Source organism: Equus przewalskii, chromosome 4, assembly GCF_037783145.1.
Source record: "Equus przewalskii isolate Varuska chromosome 4, EquPr2, whole genome shotgun sequence".
NCBI lineage: Eukaryota > Metazoa > Chordata > Mammalia > Perissodactyla > Equidae > Equus > Equus przewalskii.
Window position 1 is genome coordinate 1070089 of NC_091834.1, and position 25167 is coordinate 1095255.

Consider the following 25167-nt stretch of genomic DNA (forward strand, 5'->3'; position numbering starts at 1 on the left):
CGGGGTCTTGCAAACCAAAGGAGCTCAATAAATATTTGATTTGTGGAGATGGAGTCGGAAAACAATCTGAACATTAAATTAGTAATCAAAACATTTCAGATGGCTAAGTGTATGTACGTGGTGTTGACACCAGAACACACGGAGAGAGGACAGCTTGAGTTATCTGTATTGTATGTACTGAATTTAAAAGAATCTTATTACGGGGGCCAGCCCAACGGTGCAGAGGTTAAGTTTGCACATTCTGCTTTGGTGGCCCGGGGTTCGCAGGTTTGGATCCTGGGTGCGGACATACACACTGCTCGTCAAGCCACGCTGTGGAGGCATCCCACATACAAAATAGAGGAAGATTGGCACAGATGTTAGCTCAGGGCCAATCCTCCTCAAGCAAAAAAAAATCTTATTACTGCATTGCTGATAATCCCCCAGTACTTTATCTCTTTTTAATCCCACATATATAATGTTACACCTTATTGGAAGAAAATCTAAATAAACAAAACGGGCCACAGCCCAATTTTACGAATTGTGTCTTTGAAACGGTGAGCTACTCTTATTTAAAATGTGCTCTGATCACTCACAGGAATATTTCTTTGCTTAAAACTGCTAGAGTTCTAATAGCCTCTAAAAGTAACACACGTTTATATTTCAACAAAACGAAAAAAGAAAAACAGGCGTTGTGAAAAACTCCAATTGTTTTAAATGATTGTGAATTTAAAGTGTGAACTGGTGGTTAGATGTCTTATTGGCAACGTTGGTGGCACCTCCCCATCTCTGGTCAAGACCTCGGAAATCGTGACGCCTGTAACGGCCGTGAACAAGATCTCTGTGACGTCCTCGTCCCTTTACTGCCATCGTAAGGTCAGGATGACTAGTAATAAAATAACGGGGAGCCAAAGTGACATGTCTTCCTCAGCACATGTCCAAGCACCATGAGAGGAGAGGGGGCGTCTCTGGCAACAGACTGAGGGGCCCAGGAAGTCCCCCACAGGGGACACAGACTTCAAACAGTGTCCCTGGAAAGCGCCCCACAACTGCTGAAACAGCCCCTTGCCGGGCTCGGCTCAGAGCATCTTCTCACCCTAACGGTGACCCCCGTGTGGCCCTTCCTGCAGGTGCTGGTGAGGCCGAAACCAACACCACGGCCCAAGAGCTGTGTTCCTGCTCTCTCTAACTTTCCCTAATTTCTCTTCCAGCCTCCGTAAAGGGTGGTGGCTCATCCATTCATTATTAATTAAGGACATCCTGAGCGACGGCTGCGTGTCAGGCAACAGAGACAGAAGCCTGAGCAGAGACAGACCTCGCTGAATTCACAGAGTGGCGGCCAAGACAGAAAATAATCAAAAGGTCTCGGTGTAAGTGCAAATCAAATTGCCTCAAAGGAAATGTAAATCTGTGAAAGAAAACACAACGTATTAGGGGTACACAAAACAGAGAGGCAAGGACCTCCTCAGGGAGACGAGGAATATTTCCTAGCAGAAGGGAGGCCTCCAGCTGGCGAGATGGGCTACATGTGCAATAAGAAGGTGTGACATATGGGGCCGGCCCAGTGGCTCAGCGGTTAAGTTCCCACGTTCAGCTTCGGTGGCCCGGGGTTTGCCGGTTCGGATCCCGGGTGTGGACATGGCATGGCTTGGCAAAGCCATGCTGTGGTAGGCATCCCACATATAAAGTAGAGGAAGATGGGCATGATGTTAGCTCAGGGCTAATCTTCCTCAAAAAAAAAAAAAAAAAGGAAGGTGTTACACAAATATATCTAAACTGCATATGTGATAATATATATGGTTTATATACATAGAAAACATTAAAGGGGCCAGCCCCGTGGCCAAGTGGTTAAGTTCACACACTCTGCTTCGGTGGCCCAGGGTTTCACCGGTTTGGATCCCAGGTGTGGACATGGCACCACTCATCAGGCCATGCTGAGGCGGCATCCCATATGCCACAACCAGAAGGACCCACAACTAAAAATATGCAACTATGTACTGGGGGGATTTGGGGAGAAAAAGCAAAAAAAAAAGAAAAAATTAAAAATATAGATTAAGAAATAGCATTATAAAAATTACCATGGGTTATACAATAATATGCATTATTTGTTCACTCGCACCCAATCACTGATGTAACACACATGGAGTTTGCTGATGTGCGACAGATGACAGGCTGTTTGATAACAGTGGCGTAAGGGGAGCCAGACCCCATTTGTCTGTTTTCCATTGTGTCAAAGTGTGTGTATTTCCTGAGACCTAATACTTGTCATCTTCTGTGCGATCCTCACTGTGTCCCTAAGAGTCAAGAGCTCTGTCAAGAGGATGGAACAATCCTGGAAAGGAAAATGAGGGCAGAGCATGTGCTTTAAGACCAACAATTCCTACTCACATCCTATGTGGCATTTTTGAAGATGTTTGCCAAATTACGGAAACAAATACTCTATTTTTTTAATTCTATGTAGATCACCAAGCAGAAAGCGCCCTGATTAGGTTTTCTCACATCTTGCTTTACAAACTTTCTGGGCCACCACCTAGAAAACCAGGGTAGATTTTTCTGCCAAAAAGCTGTCCTTAGATGTCTAAGGCAACAAGACACATACAACTGACAAGTCTCAAGTGAAGAGCTATTCTACACTGTGGGAAAAGATATTGGGATGAGCAGACACCTCTTTAAAAAGGGTGCATGTCATCAAGGTGCCTGGGACCGGACAGCCAACCCATTCCAGGCACCATCAGCACAATGACAAGAACCCCCGTCAGTGACCCTCCCTGTGGCTTGTCCCAGGCCATCTGGAGAGACCCCCAAATTCAGAGTGAACTGTGAAAAGTTCCAGCTACTTTCTTAGAAATACACTGGAAATTCCCATTCTGCGTGTTCCAATTGGAGTCACGTAACCATGAGTCTCGAGACACTTTTGAACACAAGAGAAATAACGGCACTGCTGTCTACAGACAGACACAAGAAAGACGGAGAAGGCTTTTCCAACACTGTCACCCTGATGTCCTGCGTTGTACTGGGACGTGTCAGCCAATTCTGCAACAGAAGTGACTTGGGGGTATATACAACTCGAGGCAATTACTCATCATCGTTGGTTCTGAAGTTAGGAGTACTTACTATGCTGCGGAATCGTTGAGCTGGTACTCGCGGGATCTGTTGAAACAGGCCTGCACACCGCTGTCTTTCCACAACCTCTTTATAACCCCGGCCAGCTCCGCCGTCATGAAACCTTCCTCAGCGGCCCCCGCGAGCACGAAGAGCTGGCGGGCATCATCCTGAACATCGGAAGGCCGTTTTGCAAAAAAAGGAAAAAGGGAGACGTTACCGATAAAAACTACAAAGGGGGACGTTACGGGTCACAAAAGGCGCAATGGGCAATTTCCTTTAGGTTTTTTTATTGGTGTCAGAACTTTTATTTTTCTAAAGCACCCCTGAAAAAAATGGGCTTAATCAGAAAGGCATCATCTTAAATCGTGAGTCTATGTTTTGTGATGTTAGTGAGAGCTCTATAGGTGCGAGGAAGCCGGAAGCACCAGCACATTTGGAGGTCGTGAGGGGACACGTAGCCCACCGTCCACTGACAGTCTGCGGGACACTGTAAAGGACCACTTAGGAGAAAACAGAAGGATGTACCCTTGCTCCCTCCGTCCCAAAAACGTCTCGAATCTAAGAAACAGATTAACACTTAGACATGAAGATAAGAGTCTAATGAAATGTCAGCCTCTGATACACTCTGTAGACGCAAAGTGAGTTGAGAGAAGGGAGAGATCAACGTAGAATGAGCAAGAACCGTTTCACGGGGCAGCCAGAGACTTCTCAGAAGACCGTAAAGTGGATGTATGTCAACATCCACGGGCAGGAGGGTGGCAGGCACCCGCTGATCAGGTGCAGAAAACAGAACAGACACAGATCCGGGGCAGAAATACTCAAGATGCATAGAGAAGACGGCACGCGGAAGTTTTTAAATGAAGGAATCTTGCATACAAAGTTAATTAAATTTCCCTTAAGTTTTGAGGCTACAAATATGTACAGCTATTCTGACCCGCAGGCGATCGACCACGCTCGGCAGTGCAGTCCAAAAGAAATACAGTGGGAGCCACCGATGCAATTCTAAATTTTCTAACAGCCACATTCTAAAAAGTAAAAAAAAATGTGAAACTCATTTTCACAGTTTTATTTAACCTGTCTATGAAGCGTTATTCCAACATGTAATAGGAAATTATGAATAAGATGGTTCATATTCGCTTTGATACGTACTTAGTCTTCACGATCTGGCGTTCACTTCACAGGGACAGCGCATCTCAATTCACACTAGACACGTTTCAAACACACGCGTGTGCAGCAGCAATGGTGCCGGGCACCGTCCTCAGGCAACAACACAGCTGATTCTCCACCTGAGACCGTGGCTTTGTGTTAACCAGGCGGACGACCCCTAACTGTTCGCAAGGGGAGTTTTTCCAAAGCACCGTGGTGGATGTTCATGAAGGGAGGGTGCACAGGGTAAGGGGTGCACACGAGAAGCATCCGGTGACCCAGGCTGGCAGAGGCGCCAGCTGACGGTGTGTGAACTCCTTCTGCGGCCAATCTGTGAAACCCTTCCTTTTCAGATGGAACCCACTGCGGGAAATATTAAGTTTCTCAGCATGGGAACATACGATGCAAGCCTATGTTCCCCTTTTGAGTAAATCACAAGAGAAACGCATGCAAGCGAGCCACACGTGCACAATATCCTTAATAAACGCGGAGGTAACCAGGTTCTGAGTCATTCTGAGCACCATTTAGTAATTCCAGCAAACAACAATTCAGTCTTCCAAACATTTACCTGAATAGGAGAAATTTCTAAATTTGGTCATTTTCGTTAATTAACGGACATCAACATAATTATCTCCATCCACTTCAGAAAAGTACTTTTCAGTAAAGTGGGATTTTAAATGAGCTTTCCTTCTGTCTTTCTTCAATTTTAGTAAAATTTCTTGACAGAAAGGACTCCCGCCCTCTGGGATGGGTCATAAGATCACATCCTCTTCAAACCTTCTAGGAAGCAGCCTGAAGACAGGACAGGAGAAGCCTTGGAAGCTGGATTTATAAAGTGTGTTCTCTCTGCGGCATTCAAAAATATGTCCTATCCACAAAAATGTAAAATCGTCTCTTTTCCCTGAAAAACTAATTGGAATGTTCGCTTCAGTGTCACTAGCAGGATATTCAGAGGTCAGTAGAGGAGCTTTAAGGTAATAAATTTAAGCAGGAAGGTACTTCAGCAATTATTCTAATTTTCATTTTGTATAAAAAAAAATGTGAGGCACAGAGAGGTTAAGCAACTCATGTAAAGTCTCACAGCTAATGAGTCACCCAATCCCACATATTAGTCAGTCAATGACTGGTAAGTAGTGTTGCCTAACAGGGTAAATTTTAAATCTGTAGAATGATGACAACTATCTTATCGCTGACGCAGGCAAGAGGGCCTTCTCTGCAGACAGTCGGGGGCACCTGTGCTCTCTGAGCGTCACCGTCTGTCTGATCTGAGGCTGTCCCCCGCCGTGAGAACTCAGAAGGGTCTGCCCAGGATGGGCAAGGCTTGGAGGGACCATGACGCTGTCTTCCCACATACTAAGGATCGTGAGAGGTAAGAAAGAGTAGACTCCGCGTTCGGAAACAGAGCAGACAAAGAAGAATTCTTAGGGCAAAAGACATCAGATTTCAATTCAATAAGAAGAACACTTTTTTTTAAACAACCAAAGCCATCCAAAAAAAAAAAATAAAGGGGGGACGAGAAAGAGAAGTTTTTAAGCAAAGGCTGGATGATTCTTTATTGTGATACAGCGGAGAGAATTTATGAATGAGATCAAGAGTTGGAACAGAAAACGTCAGAAAGCTCTTCCACAACAGAGGCTAAATCGTAGGATAAAAGAGTGTCAAAAAACAGCGACACCTCTCAATTTGGGGCCAGAAGGATCATATATTGATGTCATAATAGTTACGTGTATGGAAATCTCTTGTTCCAATGGTTTAGCTCAATTACTGCTTAACAACAAACTCAGAAAACCACACACGAGAGCTCCTCCTTTATCCGCGTGTCTAAGCACACACTCACCCCATAAATCTGAGAGCCACACGGCTCCCGTCACAGGCAGTGCGCCCTGAGCAAATCCGGGGAAAGTGGGGGCGTTCCGGCTGCCAGCTCACGGCGCCCATCCCAGACATTAAAGAATTACTTTGATTCAGAAATACGCAAACTTGCAACTTTTTTTCCTCTAAAAACACAAACATAACCCAAGTAAAAATGGCTGAGGCAAGGAAAGAAGAAATCCTTTTCCTTTTTTCCCATAGCAATGGTTAAAGGGAGGAAAAAGCCTAAAAGTGAAATATTCTACGTTAATTTCAACTAAACTGCAGACAGCAAACATTTTGACTGATTTGTATTGATCACGAGCTTCATTATGTCAAGATGAAAAATTACAATAAATGCGTTATGCAAATACAAATGTTATGCATGTATTTACGAATCATAAATATATACTTTTTATTTTCAAGTTAATAAAAAATACCTAAGACTTCTTTATATGGACGATAGAACTTGTCCAAAGAGATATAGAAATATGGGATAATTGATACATGAATAGAAGGAAATAGAAAATACTAGCTGGAGGCACATACTACATTTCAAATAGGGTTAATATCACTTTGCCACATATATAAATGGGTATCTCTCAGAATGAAAACAATATAATCCTGTAACATCATCTTAGTTTGCAAACATGAGCCAGAATACGAAACCTATTCAAATATTCATCTGGAAAAATAACAAGCACAAATAACTAGGAACGTTTTAAAAAAGGATACCAGAGAAGGAAGGCTAAATATCCGATATTAAAAGCTGACAATTTGTAGACTGTCTGGTATTAATGTAGCTCACCAGGAAACAAAATCCCAAATCTGAAACTATTATAGGATAAAGGTAAATTAGCAGGAAAGAACATGATTATTCAAAAAACGCTAATAGATTTAGCCATTGAAGAGGAAAAAAATGAAGTAGATCCTTAGTCCATGGATACGACAAAATAAGTTTCAGAGGGATTAAAGAATAAACACAGAAAACTGTTAAAATTCAGTCTAAAAAATGTTAAATTTGCATGTATATGTGGTAAATCTTTGGTTGAGAGATTTTCTAAATTTAAACATAAGGGAAGAAATAATATGGCAAGATTTAAAAACCCGAAACCGTAAAACTGAAGGTAATCAGCATAACGTGGAGAATATTTATGTCAGTGGACAAGGGGTAACACGTGCACATGCGAACAGGCCAACAGACTATCAAACACCAAGGCTCCAACAGGTGGGGAACAAGGGATGAAACAGGCCACTAACGTAGAGAAATGAAAACGCAGCCAATAAAGATACGGAAAACTGTACAACTACACTAAAAATCGAACATACAAATTATACTGAAATAAGACTTGCTAACAAACGAGCCAACATTTTTTAAACGTAAGGCTCCTAAATGTTGGCTGCCCAGAGCGTTAAAAAAGGCACCCTGGTCAGCCGCTAACGGGAAGGTGAAAGGAGTCAACCTTCTCCAAAGCAATCTGGCAAATATGGCGGACACGTGTGCACTAACGAAATAAATGACAGATTCGAGGCACAGAGTGGCGGCCACGCAGGCGCACGCTGAGGCTGGGGAAAGGAGCTTCTTCGGTCAACGCTAGGCAGACTTTTCTGTTTCCTCCAGCCTGTGTTATTCAAAGTGAGCGCTTCTCAAACCATCCGTGACAGAGGACCCATCCTGTTTTACACTGTCTTACATTCATTTGTTTCCAATCTAATTCGGAACTAATACCATTAGAAAAATAAAATTTAAATGACATAAAAATATAAATCCACATTCTTAAACTATCAGAATCAACATATAAATTACCCTGTTGATGGCAATAAGTCTCTCTAAATGCTTACCCCTCATTTCTGTATTTGCCTTGTGCACGTGCTTGTGCACTGACCCGGGCTGTGGATCATCCTTGGAGCAGCACATGCTAACAGGCCCCACATAACGCTTTCCTAATTTCACATTATTAGAAACAGTAATCTAATCTATCAATATATCATCACCATCCACAGCCTGATGACAGCCATTCTGGGAGAGTTTTGAAAGGATGATTAGGCACAAAATTTGATTGTTCTACGACAGGCTTAAAAACAATTTTGTTTCGTCTCATTTTGAATAAGTCATGTATAATCTGCTTTGCAAATCTGGTAACTGCCAAATATGAAGGAAACCACAGCAAATCAGTCACCCTCTCTTACAATTTTACATCTTTTTGGTCAGTTCTCACCAAATTAACCTAGGCATTAAGATGTCATTCCAATGAAGGTACCAACAGGCTTTTTCTGCTTGGTTGAAGAGGGGTGCAGGGAATTAAGCTGATTCTCAAATCCATCTGGAAGATAAACGCATAACAGCCTTGATATTCTGGTAAAAGAAGAATGGGATGGGTGCTCTGACTTTGCCAAATACCAATTTATCCTATGAGGCAAGAGAAACTAAAACGACGTGACGGTGACAACAGCAACAGTGGCAACAAACATCTACTGAGCATCAATTCCAACCCGGGCGTGAGGTAAACACGATGTTCATTGTGTCATTATTCCTCACAGCCCTGCAACATAGAAGTTATTATTATTTCCATCTTATTATGAGGAAACAAACTTACAGAGGTTAATTTAATAAGTGAGTGATCTGGGAAGAAAAGAATATATCCCAAAAAATGGGAGTCCAGAAACACACCCAATTTCATGCTGAAGGGAGCATTTTCAAGTTATGGAGGAACGGAGTATTTAATAAATGGTTCTAAGGCAAGAAATGATCAGAGTAAAAAACATACTTAGATCCCACCTACCACGAGACATAAGTAAGATTTCCAGGTGGGTGAAGAGAGAAATCTAAAAAATAAAACTATAAACATTCTAGAAAAATAAGAGTAGTTTTAAAAATAATTATAAATCGAAGAATATCTTTCTAACAAGACACACAGAAGTCAGAAATGACTGCAGAAATTTTATTTAGGAGTTCTATAACAAGAAAAATGCTATTTCAAAAAAGGAAAAGAGGGGCCAGCCCAGTAGCGTAGTGGTTAAGTTCACACGTTCTGCTTCGGCGGCCTGGGGTTTGTGGGTTCAGATCCCAGGCATGGACCTACACCACTCGTCAGCCATGCTGTGGCGGCGTCCCACATACAAAACAGAGGAAGACTGGCACAGACGTTAGCTCACAGGCAATCTTCCTCACCAAAAAAAAAAAAAAAAAGTAAAAAATAAATTGAACAAAAATATTTGCAAAATATTAAAGAAGGGTTAATATCCCTAATATTTAAAGAGAATTAATGTGAAAAGGACAAGTCATTTAACAGAACTGAGTGAAGAACACTAACAGGAGTTCACAGAAGAAAGACAGTACTGTTTCCTATTCCTAGAACGTTTTTTCCTTGTTTTTGTCTAGAAAACTCATACACGTTTCAAGTCAAGACTGAGCGCCAGTGGCCCCTCCTCACGTGCAGGCCACATTGATCCTTTGACTCCTCAGCACAGTTCCTGGAGCCTCGTGTATTCACAGCTTCTGCAGAGGCCAGATGACCAGAGACACACAGAGGAGACCCATCGAAACCAGCGCAAGAGCAAGAGCAAGACCGCGTCCGCGGGAAGGAGGCAGCAACCACGGCTAACACGGCAGAAGCAACAGGCTGACGGTGGAAGAAAAGAGTTAGGAGGGCAGAGCAGCGGGAGGAAAAGAGCGGTCGAACCAGCAAGGCAGACGAGGCGGCACAGCAGGCCTGCACGCCGCCCCCAAGCATCAGAAAACCAGCGTCAAAAAAGGCTGTGGTGAGCAGTTGTTCCCGGTCAGTCCTGAAACCAAGTCCAGGAACGTTAAAAAATGAAATTAAGCAGAAAGTGGCAACAATTTATGAGAGAAAAACAAGAAAACAGATAGACTTGATTAAATACTGCCTGCAGCGATCTTTCATCACCCCCTAAAACGGAGGCTACAAAATCTCTAAGAATCACGTGTAAGAGCGGAATGCAGAATCCCGCACACAGGAATCTGACCAAAGTCACCATCGTTAGAAGTGGTATCAGTACAATGTCTATCAGTCTAAAGGGGGTTCCCCTCTCCGTAAGACGAAGAGCTCAAAGAGCATTTGTTGACTGAATAAATGATAAATGCGTAAATTACAGACTGACTGGGCAGGAAGCAGACAAGGCACAAAAATGCCTGGATGTGAGCAAGTCTTGTTTTCAGAAAAGACGACGTAGAAGAATGTGATGAATTACTATTAAAAAGGATCTGGAAATCTACTTGGAAGTTTTAAGTCATTACACTAAGCTTTTTTAATCCTTCTTTAAAGGGAAAAGCTGAGGAAATTATCATGGTTCAGTAACTTATGAAGAAATTTTAGAGTAATTCATAAAAAATAAACCAGGTGTATTTTACAGGTTTCTCCAATGTATATTTTCTAACGTTGCTTTCATTCATTTTTTTCCATCAAGTGTGAATTGAGCCTCTGCTAAAAAAAGGAAGAAAAAGTTATAGTCTCTGAACAAAAAAAATCTTCATAGTGTTAGAAGGGACAGAGCACACACACGTATGGAACACATAAAAATACAAAGGAATTATGAAAAGGAGCAGTATGGTAGTGATAACAATAATAATACACCTTTGTACAAAAAAAATTAAAAATGAAGCTACAGATTCAGTTAAAGGTTTCTGGGAAGGTCAAGTCTTATATGTTATTAGACAAAGAAACAGTGAAGAAAAAGCCACACGTGTATAGATAATAAACTTGAAATGAAAGGAGGAAGCAAGCCGCGTGCTGGGTTACCACCCTTTCTGTCCTGTCTCTCCTGGGCTCCAGGTTCTTCACCCACGAAACAAAGGCGTGCAGCCAGCTTGTCTCCTAAGGGCCGTGTCCCTTTAGCCGTGAAATTCTGACGTGTGTTTTCTGACAGCCAAGGCTTTCCGATTCCAAAGACAGGCTCACTCTTACACTGCTCTCATTCTAGGAGATGAGAATGCTTTTTCGTCCGGGCATGAAAACAAACAATTAGATCATTTCAGCGTTCCGAACGATAAGAATGAACCTTGAAGAGGCAGCTCACTAAACTCAGTGGGAACTGCTACAAACTGTGACGGAGACACGGCTCCCGAGCACCAGGTTACACAGGAAGCACTGCAAGGGGTACTGAGCGCCCACCATCTGATGGGGAAGGAACGCATCCAGCTAGAAAGGGGAGATCATGAGATCTCGTGTGTCCTTCTCTGGTCCTTGTGACTCCCTTTTACAGAATGTCCCGAGACAGCTGAGGAATCTATGTGACGCGGTACAATATTGTCACTCTTTGCACTCATCAGGCCGGCGCCAATGAATCTGAGAACTTACCGCCCGCGCTGAGTCGCCGAAGTCTATCTTGAGCCGGCCCATGGCCCTGATGATGGCAATGATGGACTGGATGGTGTTGCTGTATACCACAGCTCTGTACTGTTTACACTCCTCTTCCGAATAACCGGCTTCGTGGATGATCCTACCGGGACCGAGGAACAGAGAACACTCACTCCTCTGGTGCAGGCGCACACCCACGCCCAAAACACAAACCCAACGTCCATTCTACTCACTTCATCTGCTTCACAATGGTGCTTTTCCCAGATTCACCAGCACCTGAAAAAAGGAAAATACAATACGGGATTTCTAACTTCATCACTTATGTCTGCTCAGTTCCCAACACACACACACACAGTCCCTCTTTCTGTCTCTAACAAACAGTCGAATTTTGTTTCATAACAAAATGATCTTTACTGGTTTCCAAATATATAGGAAAGTTCTCAAAAAAATAAGTCCCATCTGTCTATTATTTTTTAATACTTAAATTCAGCAAACCCAAGTGAAATAAAAATCTTTCATTGGTATTTGTGTGTGTTCCCTAAAGCATTAAAAATTCAATCTTCCATAACTTAAATTGAAGCACCATAAGCAGTTTTATTCAGAGTCTTGCTCCCTCGAAGACGTTTTAACTGTTCAGCCAATTGTCGTAATTTTAGCCTTTGGCTCTGGTGAAGTAGATGGCAGTGATGCCCAGGAGCCACGTGAAAAATACTTTAAAAATATATGTGAAAATAGCTATGGCTCGTGCAATACGTGTTCATCCACCGCTACTCAACAGCTGACACGCAGCCAACACGAGCCCCAGCAACGAAGGGGCGACGGTGTGTGTGGGACAGAAATGTCTCCGTCGTCCCTGTCACCCGCCATGAGCCCATTCTCAGAACACTCTCCACACGCAGGGTCTGCTCACGACCTGAGTCCCCAGCATCCTGCCATCGTACCATGGAAGTATGACCGATGAAACGGCCGTTACAAAGCCAGCGCCCTCTTACGCTTCACACTTAGAGGAGCTGCCACCTTTACGTCAGATTAGACACATGGCTTGTCAGGCTCCGCTCGATGGCTAGACATGGAGAACGTCTGAGCGCAGAACACAAAACAGGGAAGATAGCACAGCGTCTTCTGGCTTCTCGCGTCTTTGTCAGGGCCACGTGTCGTGGAGGTGTTTATCACCGTCTAAGAGACCCGGCTCAGGGTTTTCATTGTCTGGGCCCCATATTCCCATCTTCCCAGGGATATTCCCACAGTGCTCGGCTCCAGCATCAGTGAACAACTTAAGTTCCAAGAACACCTACACGGACCACGCCCAAAGCGTCACTCTGGTTCCGCTGCCGAAACGCGACCTGGCCCGCTGCATCTCACCATGTGGTGGTCCTCGTTCACCCACCACACTCACCTGCTTCGTCACGTCCAGACCCCCTCCCTGTGTGACCCCTGCCTCTCACTCTGCACGTTCCTACTTGAATTCTCAGCAAGCTGCGCTAGACACAACATCAGTCAACCAGAAACGTAATGGGACTTATTTACGCTCTCTGTGACGGGTACCATTTGACGGCATCTTTCTGGGCTCCATTCCCTTCGCCCCTTCTCCCTCCAGCTACACACAGACACACATACCCCCAAATCCTTGGGGGCATCTGAGAATGTCATAGTTAAATGGCCTATTTGAAAATCGGGGTGGGGGTGGGCTTTAATTTTACTTGTGATTTGATATTCAAGAAATTTTCCCCAAGATAAGCAGCATATTAAGCGGAAAAGCAGGAGCTGAATACACAACGGGGGCCTTCTTCAGGCACAGCCAGCCTTTGACTCTTTCGGGGCATCTGCCAATAAAACAATTCCAAGATAAACAACCCATTAGTTCTTAGTCAACAGTGTACTTGGCTCGGGAAGGCACCACGGCAGGCATTACTGCTCACGCGTTTCTCAGACTCAAGAGACGTCGGCCCGAGCAACACACGGGCGCAGCGTCCAGCTGGGCCACCTGGGAGCGGGCCCTCGGCTCCGGAGCACTGAGCGCTGCCCAGCAGCTGGTCAACTCAAAGCCCAGAGAACAGGTCACACGAGACAAGCTACTGAGGTCTGAGAGCCACGTGAGGGGAAAAATCAGGAACAGTAAAGAATAGTTGAATATGTAATAGTTGAACTATGTGTACACATATGAGAATTTTTAAATCTTAACGAGGAAAAAGCAAATTTTTCTGATGTTAGCCGTTATCTTTGAATTCTAATTCCCTCATCTCTCAAAATAATTGGTGACACGGAACACTTAGCTTACTTTGCAAAGAACATCTAGTCAGTGGCTTGTGGTTGCAAAAATCCTGAAAACCATCTAACATTAAAGCATCAGGATGGCAGTGTTACTAATCGAATTTCTACCTAGTTTCTTGGCTAGTCACAAGGTACTCTTTGCGGAATAGATATCCTGGAGGCAGAAAGGCTGAAAAGAAGTGTTTCAAAGCTTTGCAATTTATATTAATGGTTTTCAGTTCTCACTTCCACGCAGACAGACTCGTAAGAGGAAAATGAGCAATGCCGCACGGGTACGGCTCCAGCCTTCTTCCCCAGAGTGTACAGGAAAGGGGGAAAGGACACTTTACAAATCTCAGCACAGTCACGTTCGAGAGATGGGCAGGAAGCAATATTGTAAAAATACTAGGAGATCGTGGAAGGGCAGGGAAGGGAGAAAAAGGTACATTCTCCTAAGAGCACCCAGCTAGGCAGCTATCACTTCCCTGTAAGTCCAGAGGCGGGATGAAAAGGGCGGGAGCAGCCTTCTCTCAAGAAGAATCAAGGCATACAGACCGTGTATCCATCAGCAGAGATCAAGGCACGTGGCCACCACGGTCACCAGGCCAAGCTAGTCAAGGGGACTAAGGGGCCTGCAAAGCAACTGTCAACCAGCTGGTCACTGTGAAATGAGCGGGACTTCAGAGCAGAAGGAAGGGAGAATGTACCTCCCACAGAGCCGAGAACGTGTGCAGTGTGGTCACGGCAGGCCCGAGACCGTAAAGCCAAGGGCAGGGTCACCGAGGGGTCCCCGGGCCTCTCCCCACGGAGGAAGTGGCTGATGGAAAACAGCATCTCGGAGAGCAAATGCTGAGCCAGCAGGTGCATGCAGTGGAGCTCAGCATGCGATGCTAACGCACGTGCAGACGGTGGAGGACCGAAGAGCGTCCACAGCACCGCGGCGAGGGAACGCAGCCCAGGGGAAGCCACCTACGGCGGCCTCCTAACGGATCCGGGTTCAGAAAGGGAAATGCTCCAGGTTAGGGCAAGGAGAAGGAAGGGACGGGGGAAAACTCAAGACAAACCAAGATCTGCGTAAAGTAACCCCTGGCTAGATTCTAAGTCCTAGAATAGAATGATGTAATTCACCTTATAAAAATGGCGACCGAATAGTGCCTGCCCCTGATTCTGTTGAGGAGCACTGGAGGAAATCTAAAATTTTAACTGCTGGCAAAGTTTAAAAGAAAAAAAAAAATCCTCTGACCTCAGGAAATAAATACTTTTTTTTCTTCCAAGAAGATTCTTTGTCCAACCCTCTGCTTGGGATGGTATTGACAACATTTATTCCCTGGTTTCAGGGTTGTAAGCTGCCCCATATCACAGACTGTTCACCTATTAAAACGGTGATTCAGTCAAGTTATGCTCAATTCCTGACACTACCATGCTACTTTTAAGAAATCCTAATTTTTATGTAGAATTCAACAATTCAAAATTTTTATACTGAATAAAACTAGATTACAATTTAGTCCAAATTACAAGTGCACTTAAAGTCACTTTTGTTTACCATGGTGCTACTAAAGATGCCCAAGATCAGGGTCCCTATATTTAAGATAGAACACTAATAAAGAGGGTGTGAGGGCAAATAGAAGTTCAAAATAGGAGGCTGGATTATCCCAGTTGAAAGTAAGGGAGCAGGTTCCTTCTCCTCCTTTTTCTTAGAGCCTCTATTTTCAGAAAAATTGTAAGTACTTTCTCTTCTCTTTGAAATGTATATAATATCCTTCTGAAAACTAAATAGGCCTTTTTTGTCAGCATTATGACCCAGAATGTCTTCCTGGAGGATGTGGGCACCGTTTCTCTGAAATGCAAACGTCCAAGGAGACAGCGCCCCGTCTCCCAGTTTCTCTGGGAGGGCAGGAGCCTAAGCTGGGTGGGCGCCTTACTCCAGGTTGCAAAACTAGCCTCCTGTCGGAAAGACAGAAGACTGTTCCTCCTCTGGATAAGAACACAGACGGGGTCACCAGTGACCAGGTACAGCCAGGATGAACTAGTGTGTCGGAAGGCGTTGGTGAGCCTCTTACTTAAGGACTATTATTGATCATCTTGGAAACAGCATGTAAGAAGCTGTACCAGCCTCGCTACATCAGAGGACAAGATTCCTTTCTAGACGCTCGTGGTGGACAGCCTGCGAGAGGCACACCACAGCCCGGTTCAACGTTCTTCAATAATAAAAGCGTTTTCTTTCTCTACTACCTTTGTGAAGAAGATTTCTGGGTTGGGAGAAGATTTTGTTTCTAATTATAATTCCCCAACAGGGGTAACAATCTAAAAATCTTTTCTATTTAGTGATAAGAAGCTCTGAACTGATATTTAAATAAATACATACATATTTATGGAATAGATCTGACATTCTGGGATAGGACAATAATTTGGTAATGACGGTAAACATCAGAATCTAGGTCCCCCACATGACCCACTTTCTCCAATGTTAACTCCCCACTGAAGTACTCCCCGAGCCATTCGTGCCTGAGATAGCTAACATAGTGTTACACGGAGCAAGAGTGATTGCACACACCAGACTCCTCTAGAAAAGTAGGACGAAAGGAAGGAGGATTTGGGCAGCCCAGTCAGAGACGGCGGAAGTCAGCTAACTAACCAAGAGATCAATGTTTCTACGAGGGAAGTCTACAGACTCACAGGTGAGGGCGAGGCAGGATGGAGACTGGAGGCCACAAGCATATTCTTGGGGCTCTGCAAGTTTTCTGCAAGAATTTTTAGTTCAGTGTTTTTATTTGTACAATAAGAAATAATTTAAGAAATTCTGAGGCACTTGAATGACTCCATATGATGGAACAGAACAGAGCTATGCAACTTCTGGGTCTGTATTTGAGTTTGTGTTTATAGACGCCTAAGATGCTTAAGCAAGTGCCCAACATTCACCTTGCCTGGGAACCCCTCCGTGCCCCACTCTGTCTGGTCTGGCTGTCAATCACTCGACCCTTTACCCAAAGAAGGGGTCATGTGTTTCTAGCTGACCAATCAGTTGCATGACTGGGAGTAAAATTACTTATCCTGACAGCTCTTATACAAAGCATCAAACAAAACATTTTATAAATTAATGCATGTAGATATATTTGTAAATAATATGTATAAAACTTACAAAATAGTCACTTCGGATGCACTGATTTTTTTTTTTTCCCTCCAAGAAAGGAAGGAGATCTGGGTGCCAATGAGAGGTCTTCTCTGGCTTTTTAAGTGAAAGCTATTGGAGGAATCCCAGCCCTGAAAGGATAACGTGAAATCTGGCCCACAGAAGCCATCTTCCATGATCACATGATGGAGACACCATCCAAGGACGGGGCCAAAACAGGGAAGCAGCACTGAGACACGGAGAGAGGGCGAGAGCGGGAGGAACCTGACAGCACCGCTGGACCTCAGGAGAAGTCACACCCGGGAAGACAATCACAACTTACCAGCCACACTGGGACGCTGTGAGAGTGCAGGGCAGAAGCAGAACCCAGGACTGACCTGGAAAAGCAGGAGACACATCTCTCAAGTCACAGCTGAAGACGACCTCACCTGATTTCCAAGCTACGAGAGCCCTTAGGAGTCTGCTTGCTGTCACACGGACCCAAAAAGAGTCCGGACTAACCTTGTGCCAAACAGCTTTACTTTAACGATCTTTAGCTAATGAGGGAAAAATAAAGGAGGTTAAGGATGCATTTGTGCCAAGGGCAGGTCGAATGCTAACCCCTGCGCGCTTTACAAAAGAAAGACAGAAGTTTAGACAGAGAAAAGATGTGGGAAAATCAGCCCACTTCAGAAAAGGTGCCAAATCCAAAGGAATCTATTGCGAGTACAATTTATTTGTGGCTAAGGTATCATTATTTGTCATGTTAAGTTAATATTATTCTTTTTAAATTTAAATATATATATTAATTTACAGAATTGTTTTTATAGTTCATATAAGACCCATAAGCATGAGGAATTTTGCTCCCAATGATGGTTATAAACATTTATGAAAATAACTTAGAACCACACAGGGGAAGAATATTCTTCTCTGTCTTTGTCTAAAACACAAGTCTAATTGGGCTCATGTTTTTTGATCAGCTGTTTACTATTAGGGATCAGTAAATAATTAATATATGCAAACGTTCTCAACTTGTCCTCCGTTGACCTACAACTCTCCACGGGTTTCTGCGGCATTTCTGAACAGGTATGGGCCGAGGCACCAACTGCCTTTCTCCCCAACCGTCTTGTCCAGGACGTTCATATGGGGAACAGTTTGGGAAGACAGAGGTGATGCCTCCCTCTGGAGCAGAGAGCACGTCCCTGTACTGTCCAATATAAAACAGATAACGTCCTCCGGGCCAAAGGGTTATTGCACCTTATGAAAAAGAAACTGGGGACCCCTACGCTCAGAGCTCCCCCACTGCCACATAAACTACTGCTTGAGCAGCCACCACCTGCTGCTGTTAGGGAGCTGGGCTTAGTAAACCTTCAAAAATGCTAATTCTCTGGCAACTGCGATTGTTGTAAAAAAGTCGTTCTTGTTTCTGAACCAGGAATCTCACATCTTCGGCCAGCACCCGTGCGACTGCAGTGGGCCAACTTGCTGGCTGGCAAGTACGATAAAGCCTCAGACCCCGAAAAAGTCTTGATGTGCTGTTCTGCTTAATAACCAATATATTGTTTTTCTGAAATAATTATATTTCCCTCCTCCCTTTCAAAAAACAATGAGACAAGTAATGCTGTTTTACATTTCTGCAAATAGCTTATTAAAAGGCAGCTGGATTCTCACATCTACTTCTGCATCTAACTCGGTGCGATATATTACTTTGGATGAAGTACATGAAAAAAATCAATTTTCACATAATTAGTAGTTAGAAAAGGGAAGAACATTTTAATAGTATTTACAGATAACTGTGGATAGTCTTCTTTGATTCCGTATCAAAATGTGAAAAAGGTGGCCTAAAGTTTGGTTATAATGCATTTCTACGAACTTTTCACATTTGGAATGTATCTTTTACCCAAGTCTGATATGGAAATTAGTTCACTGAGTTATGCAGAAATGAATGATGACACATTTTCAATCTAAAAAGTAATATATACGTGTGTGTATATATATTTAATCACCTTTTAAAATTACCCATAATTTCATCAGAAAAACCTGAGGGTCTTGGGAAGACGTCAAGCTCCCAGTGGCAGGGACATTTTTTTTTTTCTTTTTTTTTTTTGCCTTGAAAGATCAAATTTTATTACAGGCAACAAATACTGTCAGCTGTTTCCTTGAAGGGACAGGACTAACTCTGCCCAGCCCCAAGGTCGGACTAACCCTAATTTATCTATCAGTCATTCTTTCAAGCAAAAAGGGGCATTCCAGGAAAAAGAGCCACTAGTTCAGTTCTCAGCTCGATCCCACAACTGCTTTTCCTCCAGACGACCAACACGCTTTGGCATAGGGAAGAAGGACGCTGAGTATAGTTCACATTTGGTCACAGGGAGTCTTAAAGAGGTGCCTACCCAATGGTCAAGATTTAACAAAAATAATGATTTTTCTCACACGTGTGTAGCAGTGAAGAATAACGACGACTACTGGCACAATTCGATGCCATTGACTTGATTCAGTAGTTTGACCCACTATTACTTTGGTGCCATTGGAGCAAATACCACAACAAAAAAGGCAAACATCATCATAATATTATTATGAAAATGGTCTCAGGGGATCCCAGGGTCCATGGGTCACCCCTTGAATCGTTGATTTAACGTCTTTCTCACCCACTGGACTATAAGTTATGAGGGAAGAGAGCCCTTGGTCTTGTCACCATGATGTCCCCAAAGCTTATTCCCATACTTAGCACAAAGCAGGAGTGCAATCAACTTTTGTTCACTGGCTGGATGCAAGGGAGAAAGGCAGGAAGGAGGACACCATCAAGACAGTATAAGAAAATGTCCCTGAATCTCTATATGAACTGTGGAAAGGGAGAATTCTGTTAGAAGACCAGAAGAAATCAAGAAAACATGTGGTGGAGGGTCGTGGCTGCCCACTGAGCGGCTTCTCTCCTTCCGCTGTCGGCAGAGTAGAGGCTGGCTGCACGGCAGCTGGAGACCACCATTCTTAGGCTCCTAGGCTGCCAGGTGCAAACCACATCACCCTTGTCACCAAAGCAGGTGACGTGTGCAAAAGGAAGACGCAGCCTTGGACTCTGTCCTGCTCCTTCAGATGAGCCGGACAACGGGTGTGCCTGGGGTCTTGTCCAACCATGGGGATCAAGACAACGCCCAGGGGATGGTGGGGCAATGAGAGGCAGGCTCCCCGAATGCCCCGGCGAGGGAGAGCACGCTGACACTGTTTCAGCCCAGATTTGGTACACGGCAGACAGCAGCACCCAGCTTCTTTAGGACATGGCCAGCTTAGGTTTCTCTGATACACAGTTTGGCCTTTGTGCTGACAAATTTTTTATAAGTTATCTAGGTTTAAATATGTAAACACAAAGATATATAAAACAAATCAAACTAAAAAGTCCCCAAACATACAAATGTCTAAAAAAATCCCCATAAATAAAGTGGAAAGATAAACTACAGAATAGGGAAAAATATTAGTAATTAGTATCAAAGTATAGATTTCTTTAATTCATAATGAATTAACATTAACTGACAAGAAAAATACCAATATTCCAAATGGCAAAAGCCACAAACACAACTTACAGAGGAAAAACACACATATAGAGTATTTCTAAACTATATACACATGTACATATATTCATGCAAAAAAAAGTACATTGACTGAAATACACTGAAAAGTGTTTATATCTGAGTAACGCAATTTTACTCTCCAAACATTTCTGTAATTTCCAAATTTTTACTTTGTACATAACACTGAATCAAAACTACGCAAGTTATTCAGAAAAATTTGGTCATCGCTCTTGCATGATTGAAGTTGAATAAAATCATCTTCTCTAATCTTGCGCTTCAACTCACGTTCTCAGATCATCACTCATGCACAGAAATCTCACGTCCTAATCACAGCGAATCACTTTACTTCCAAAAGTTTCATGACCATTCCTGCCTCTAACCCTCCCCCAGCTTTCTCCCAAGTGGAGCCTCTTAACAACACGGCCCCCAAGGAGGACCACACCATACTCAGGCAGAAGAGCATCTGGGGTTGATCCCAAGGCACTGGAGAGTGGGAACGGGGTTGCCAGATGCTGGGCCTGCCATATGGCCCACATGGCAGACAGGATGACCACCAAGACCGGAGCCCTGCCGAGACTCAGGTGGGAGATGCCAAGGTCTACACTCGGAGGCAGCTCAGACAGGCAGGCTCAAGCAAGCCATGAGTCACAACGCCAGAGAGGTCAACTGTGATGCTGGGGGCAGCCAGGAGAGAGCCACCCCTCCAGGCCCAGGGTAGGTGGAGCCGGTCACCTCTAAGGGACTGGACTCTCCCTGCTACAGGGAGGAGCTCACCTGAGCCACTCCGCCCCCTTCCCACCCACCCACTGCCCCACCCACCAGCAAGAGATGAAACATTTTCATCTGACACTATGTAATCGGACTGTCTAAATGACCAGACTGGACTCTCGCAGCCCCCACTATTAACGGATAAGCAATGATTTCTAAGCATACTTAGAGAGAGACAAGGATACTGTCCCTTCCTCTATCAGACACCCCAAACTCACAGACGACCTCCACAGCCTGCTCCGAGCGACTATCAGGGACCTGGAGGAGCAGGTGTTCACACCTGACGAGAGCTGACATCTCTCTCTCTCTCCACGGTAAACGTTTCCCGTCAGTAAGTAACCCGAGGCACATACCACCATCCCCTCCTCTACTTCCACCAACTCAGAGGAAACCAGTTCCGTGACACCGTGCTCCTGGCATGTACACACGACCTTAAAGTTTCCACGAGGATTCCTGCTCAGGCCACGGAAGTGAGTGAAACGAGAGAGCGAGTGCCACCCTTCTTTCCCACCGTGGTCCAAGTGGGAGCAGTCCAGGCTCATGGTCAGCTGGATGGTGTTGGGGACCCAAGAGCCCTTTATCTTACTGCTCTGCCACCTTCATGCCATGGCTTCCAACTCAGGGGTAGACACCTGTCTGTGATCCCACCTGTCCAGGAACCTGCAGTCAGTGGGAGGGAGCAGAAGAGGAGGAGGGCAGGGAATGTGCTTAAGGGGACAGCCCCAAACTGTAAGTGCATTTCCACCCACATCCCCACGATCAGAACCGAGCCTCTTGGCCTCACTGGCTATGAAATACGGTCCCTGGCTGTGTGGCTACGTGTCCAGAAAATGGATCCCAGGGCTGGTGGGGGACGAGCAGAAGTCTCTGCTACTAACGAGGGTTACCGGATTACCTAAGGTGACGTGTCGTTCGCTAGAGAGGGGAAGAATTTTCAGATCTCGAAGGATTCTTCATTCAGAGTCTCACTTGAAAGAAACAGAAACTGGAAATAAGGCGTCCACTTTGGACATGCAAAAAAGACAACCCTGAGCGATAACCAGTGAATCATACTCTCCAAAAAACACCACGATCCTACATCAAAAGATTGCCGAATACGCCTATGTTTTCCATTAGAACAAAATATTCAGGGTATGTTTGCAAATTTTTTTTTACTTCCCCTTAAGACATAGTTTTTGACAGATGAATTCTGATCCCACCAGTACACAAGATTCCTATTTCCCCCTGCATATCAACATATTCCAAACTTATTACCTCTCTCTCTCAATTTTGATACTCCTGCCAGAACTATTTTTCCAAAATGTTTAAATTTGTATCAACTCTCTAATGCAAACTTCTGAGCATCACATTCCAAGGATTCTAGGATTTGGACCCAAATGCCTCTTAGTCTCACATACCTCCAACCATTCTCTAGTCATATAAATCTTCAAATACTCTCTCTAACCTACACAGAAAGAACCCCAACATCTTTGTGTCAAGGACTATGTGAGGCCACCAAGTCAAAGCTGAATAAGACAAGGGTCCTGATTCTAGAAGTTGTATCCAGAAGAAAAGAAGACAATGGAGGAAATGAACAATCATAATATTTTTTCTTCCATTCAAAAAATATGTATGGAGCACCCACACGATACGGCAGGCACAACGCTGGACAGTGAGGACAGAGTGAGTGGGAATACAGCCATGGCCCCTGCTCTCAGGAGCGGGAGGAACAGGTGGCAGGAAACACTTGAGATTGCGGGGAAGAAAAAAAAATCTTAATGCATCCAGTAACTCACTGGAAGAACAAAATTAATGAAAAGTAAGAAAACGACAGTAACAGCTTACAGAAAACTTAATAAGAACAAAATGTGTATGACTACATATAATTCCAAAGAACAAGAACTAGATCCCTATTATACTTTTCACAGGCCCACAACGTCTGAAAGACGCCCTTTAACCACTCCTCTCGGAAGGACACTGACAAACGGGGTTATGTCCAGAGAGGCAGCATGAAGGACTATAAACTACTTCATTTGAAGAAAGGCTGAGGAGAGAGGGAATTTTTAGGGAAGAAAAAGCCTAGGGAAAATCAGGATGTCTGATGAATAGCTGAAAAGCCCCCACATGGGAAGAGAAGTTACGCCGGGTGACACCCAAGAAGGCTGAATTAAGATCAGTAACAGAAATTACACGGAAGCAAGTTTGGCTCAATAAAAGGAATAATCTGTTAATAATCTGATGTCAGAATCTATAAAATAACATGACCCGTCAATGAGACTGTTATTGCCCCAGTTCCCCACTGTAAGAGGCATATATATCGTTTCACTGGATGCCATTTTACATCACTAAGATATATGTTAAAAAGAAATGGGGCAACTCCCCACTTCCCATAGTTCATAACACTCTATCATTGTACACTTAGAATTTTGTCAAGAGGGTAGATCCATTGTTGGGTGGTCTTATCACAATCAAAGAGTGGGGGGGCGAGGGAGGGAAGGGGGCAATACAGAACTCTGGATTACACTACTGGAAATCATTAAAATTATCTGTACTATCCTGATTCCTGCACTCCTGTTAAACTGTAGGTTTCACAGAAGCAATAATAAAAGGCGATGCTGAATTCATTCTGGCCACGGCCCATTTCCGCACAGGGTCAAAGTCCCATGGAATCAACAAAAAACAAGCCTGCACTGCTATTCCTCATCAGCTTTTCCCACCACACAAGAGAGTCTAAAAATGACAAACGATGGGGCAGCTTGAACTAAATCTCTGCACTTCTTCCCCCAAATTGACACACAGTCTTAAACTTTATAAAGAAGGAAATAGGAAAAAAGTCTTGAGTAAATATCCAATAAATTAATTTTTTACAAGGAAATAGGAAGTTACTTTTTATTAAAAAGTGAGCATCAACTCCCTCACGACTGTCAAGGACATGACAGAGTAGTTTGGCAAGTCCTGGCAAGCTAATCAGAAAAGTTGAGTAAGCAAAGAGGCTTCACATTATGAGTTATTTAAAAATTTAATCCGATGAACTGGCAGAGAAGGAATTATCTGGTCCTAATTTGAGAACATTTTAGTTTCTAGTTGAACCAGCTGCTTCAGGACTAAGAAAACAAGAAAGAGTAAGCTTGTTAAATGCCAACTGGATTTTCTTTTTTCAAATTGTCTTTATTAAAGCCATATTACATTTACTATAAGGTATGCTGACTTCAGTGATGTTAAATGTAAAAAACGGATAGCCTAGAATTAATGAAATATATGTCCCCTTGATCCATCCTCATTAATGCATCCAAACGCCAAGTTAGACCTTCCACCAGGGATTTAGTTTATTTAAGTTTTAAGAGTTATTACGAGTTCGTAAACATCAAAAGACATTCAACATCAATAGTCATCAGGGAAACGCAAATTAAGACCACAGTAAGATGCGACTTCGCACCTACTAGGATAGCTGGAATCACAAGTCAGAGAATAACAAGTGGTGGTAAGGTGTGTAGAAACCAGAAGCCTCATACGCTGGTGGTGGAATGTAAAACGGTGCAGCCACTTTTGAAAACACTCTGACGGTTCAAGAAGTTAAAGAAAGAGTTGCCATCTGGTCCAACATTTCCACTGTGAAGTATATACCCAAGAGAAATGAACCATAAGCCCAAGCAAAATTGGTACATGAATGTTCACAGCAGCGTTGTTCATAATAGTCAAAAAGACGGAAACAAACCAAATACAGGTGGTAGATTCAACCAGCTTCAGATGGAAAGATCCTACGGTGGCTACATCTGTACTGAATGTGTAGACTTTTCTTCTTGTCATGATTCCCTAAACAATACAGTATAACAACTATTTACATAGCACTTACATGGTATTAGGTATTGTAAGTAATCTAGAGATGATTTAAAGTACATGGAAGGATTGTGTAGGTTATATGCAAATACTACACCATTTTATATAAGGGACTTGAGCATCTGCAGATTTTGGTACGGGGGGTGGGGTCCTGGAACCAATCCCCCACAGATACCCAGGGATGATTATATCCATCAACTGATGAATAAAGAAACTGTGGCACAGACATACAGTGGAATATTATTTGGCCATAAAAAGG

The 25167-nt window shown here is 43.7% G+C and overlaps 1 protein-coding gene across 1 annotated transcript in view; it reads right to left on the reverse strand.

Moving 5' to 3' along the window:
- GNAI1 (G protein subunit alpha i1) overlaps positions 1-25167 on the reverse strand; it is a 78463-nt gene that overhangs the window by 17074 nt on the left and 36222 nt on the right. The window contains exons 2-4 of the mRNA XM_070616984.1: positions 11633-11675; positions 11400-11541; positions 3094-3251 (exon numbers count right to left, since the gene is read on the reverse strand). Coding sequence (XP_070473085.1) covers positions 3094-3251; positions 11400-11541; positions 11633-11675 — 343 coding nt within the window. The remainder of the gene's footprint in view (positions 1-3093; positions 3252-11399; positions 11542-11632; positions 11676-25167) is intronic.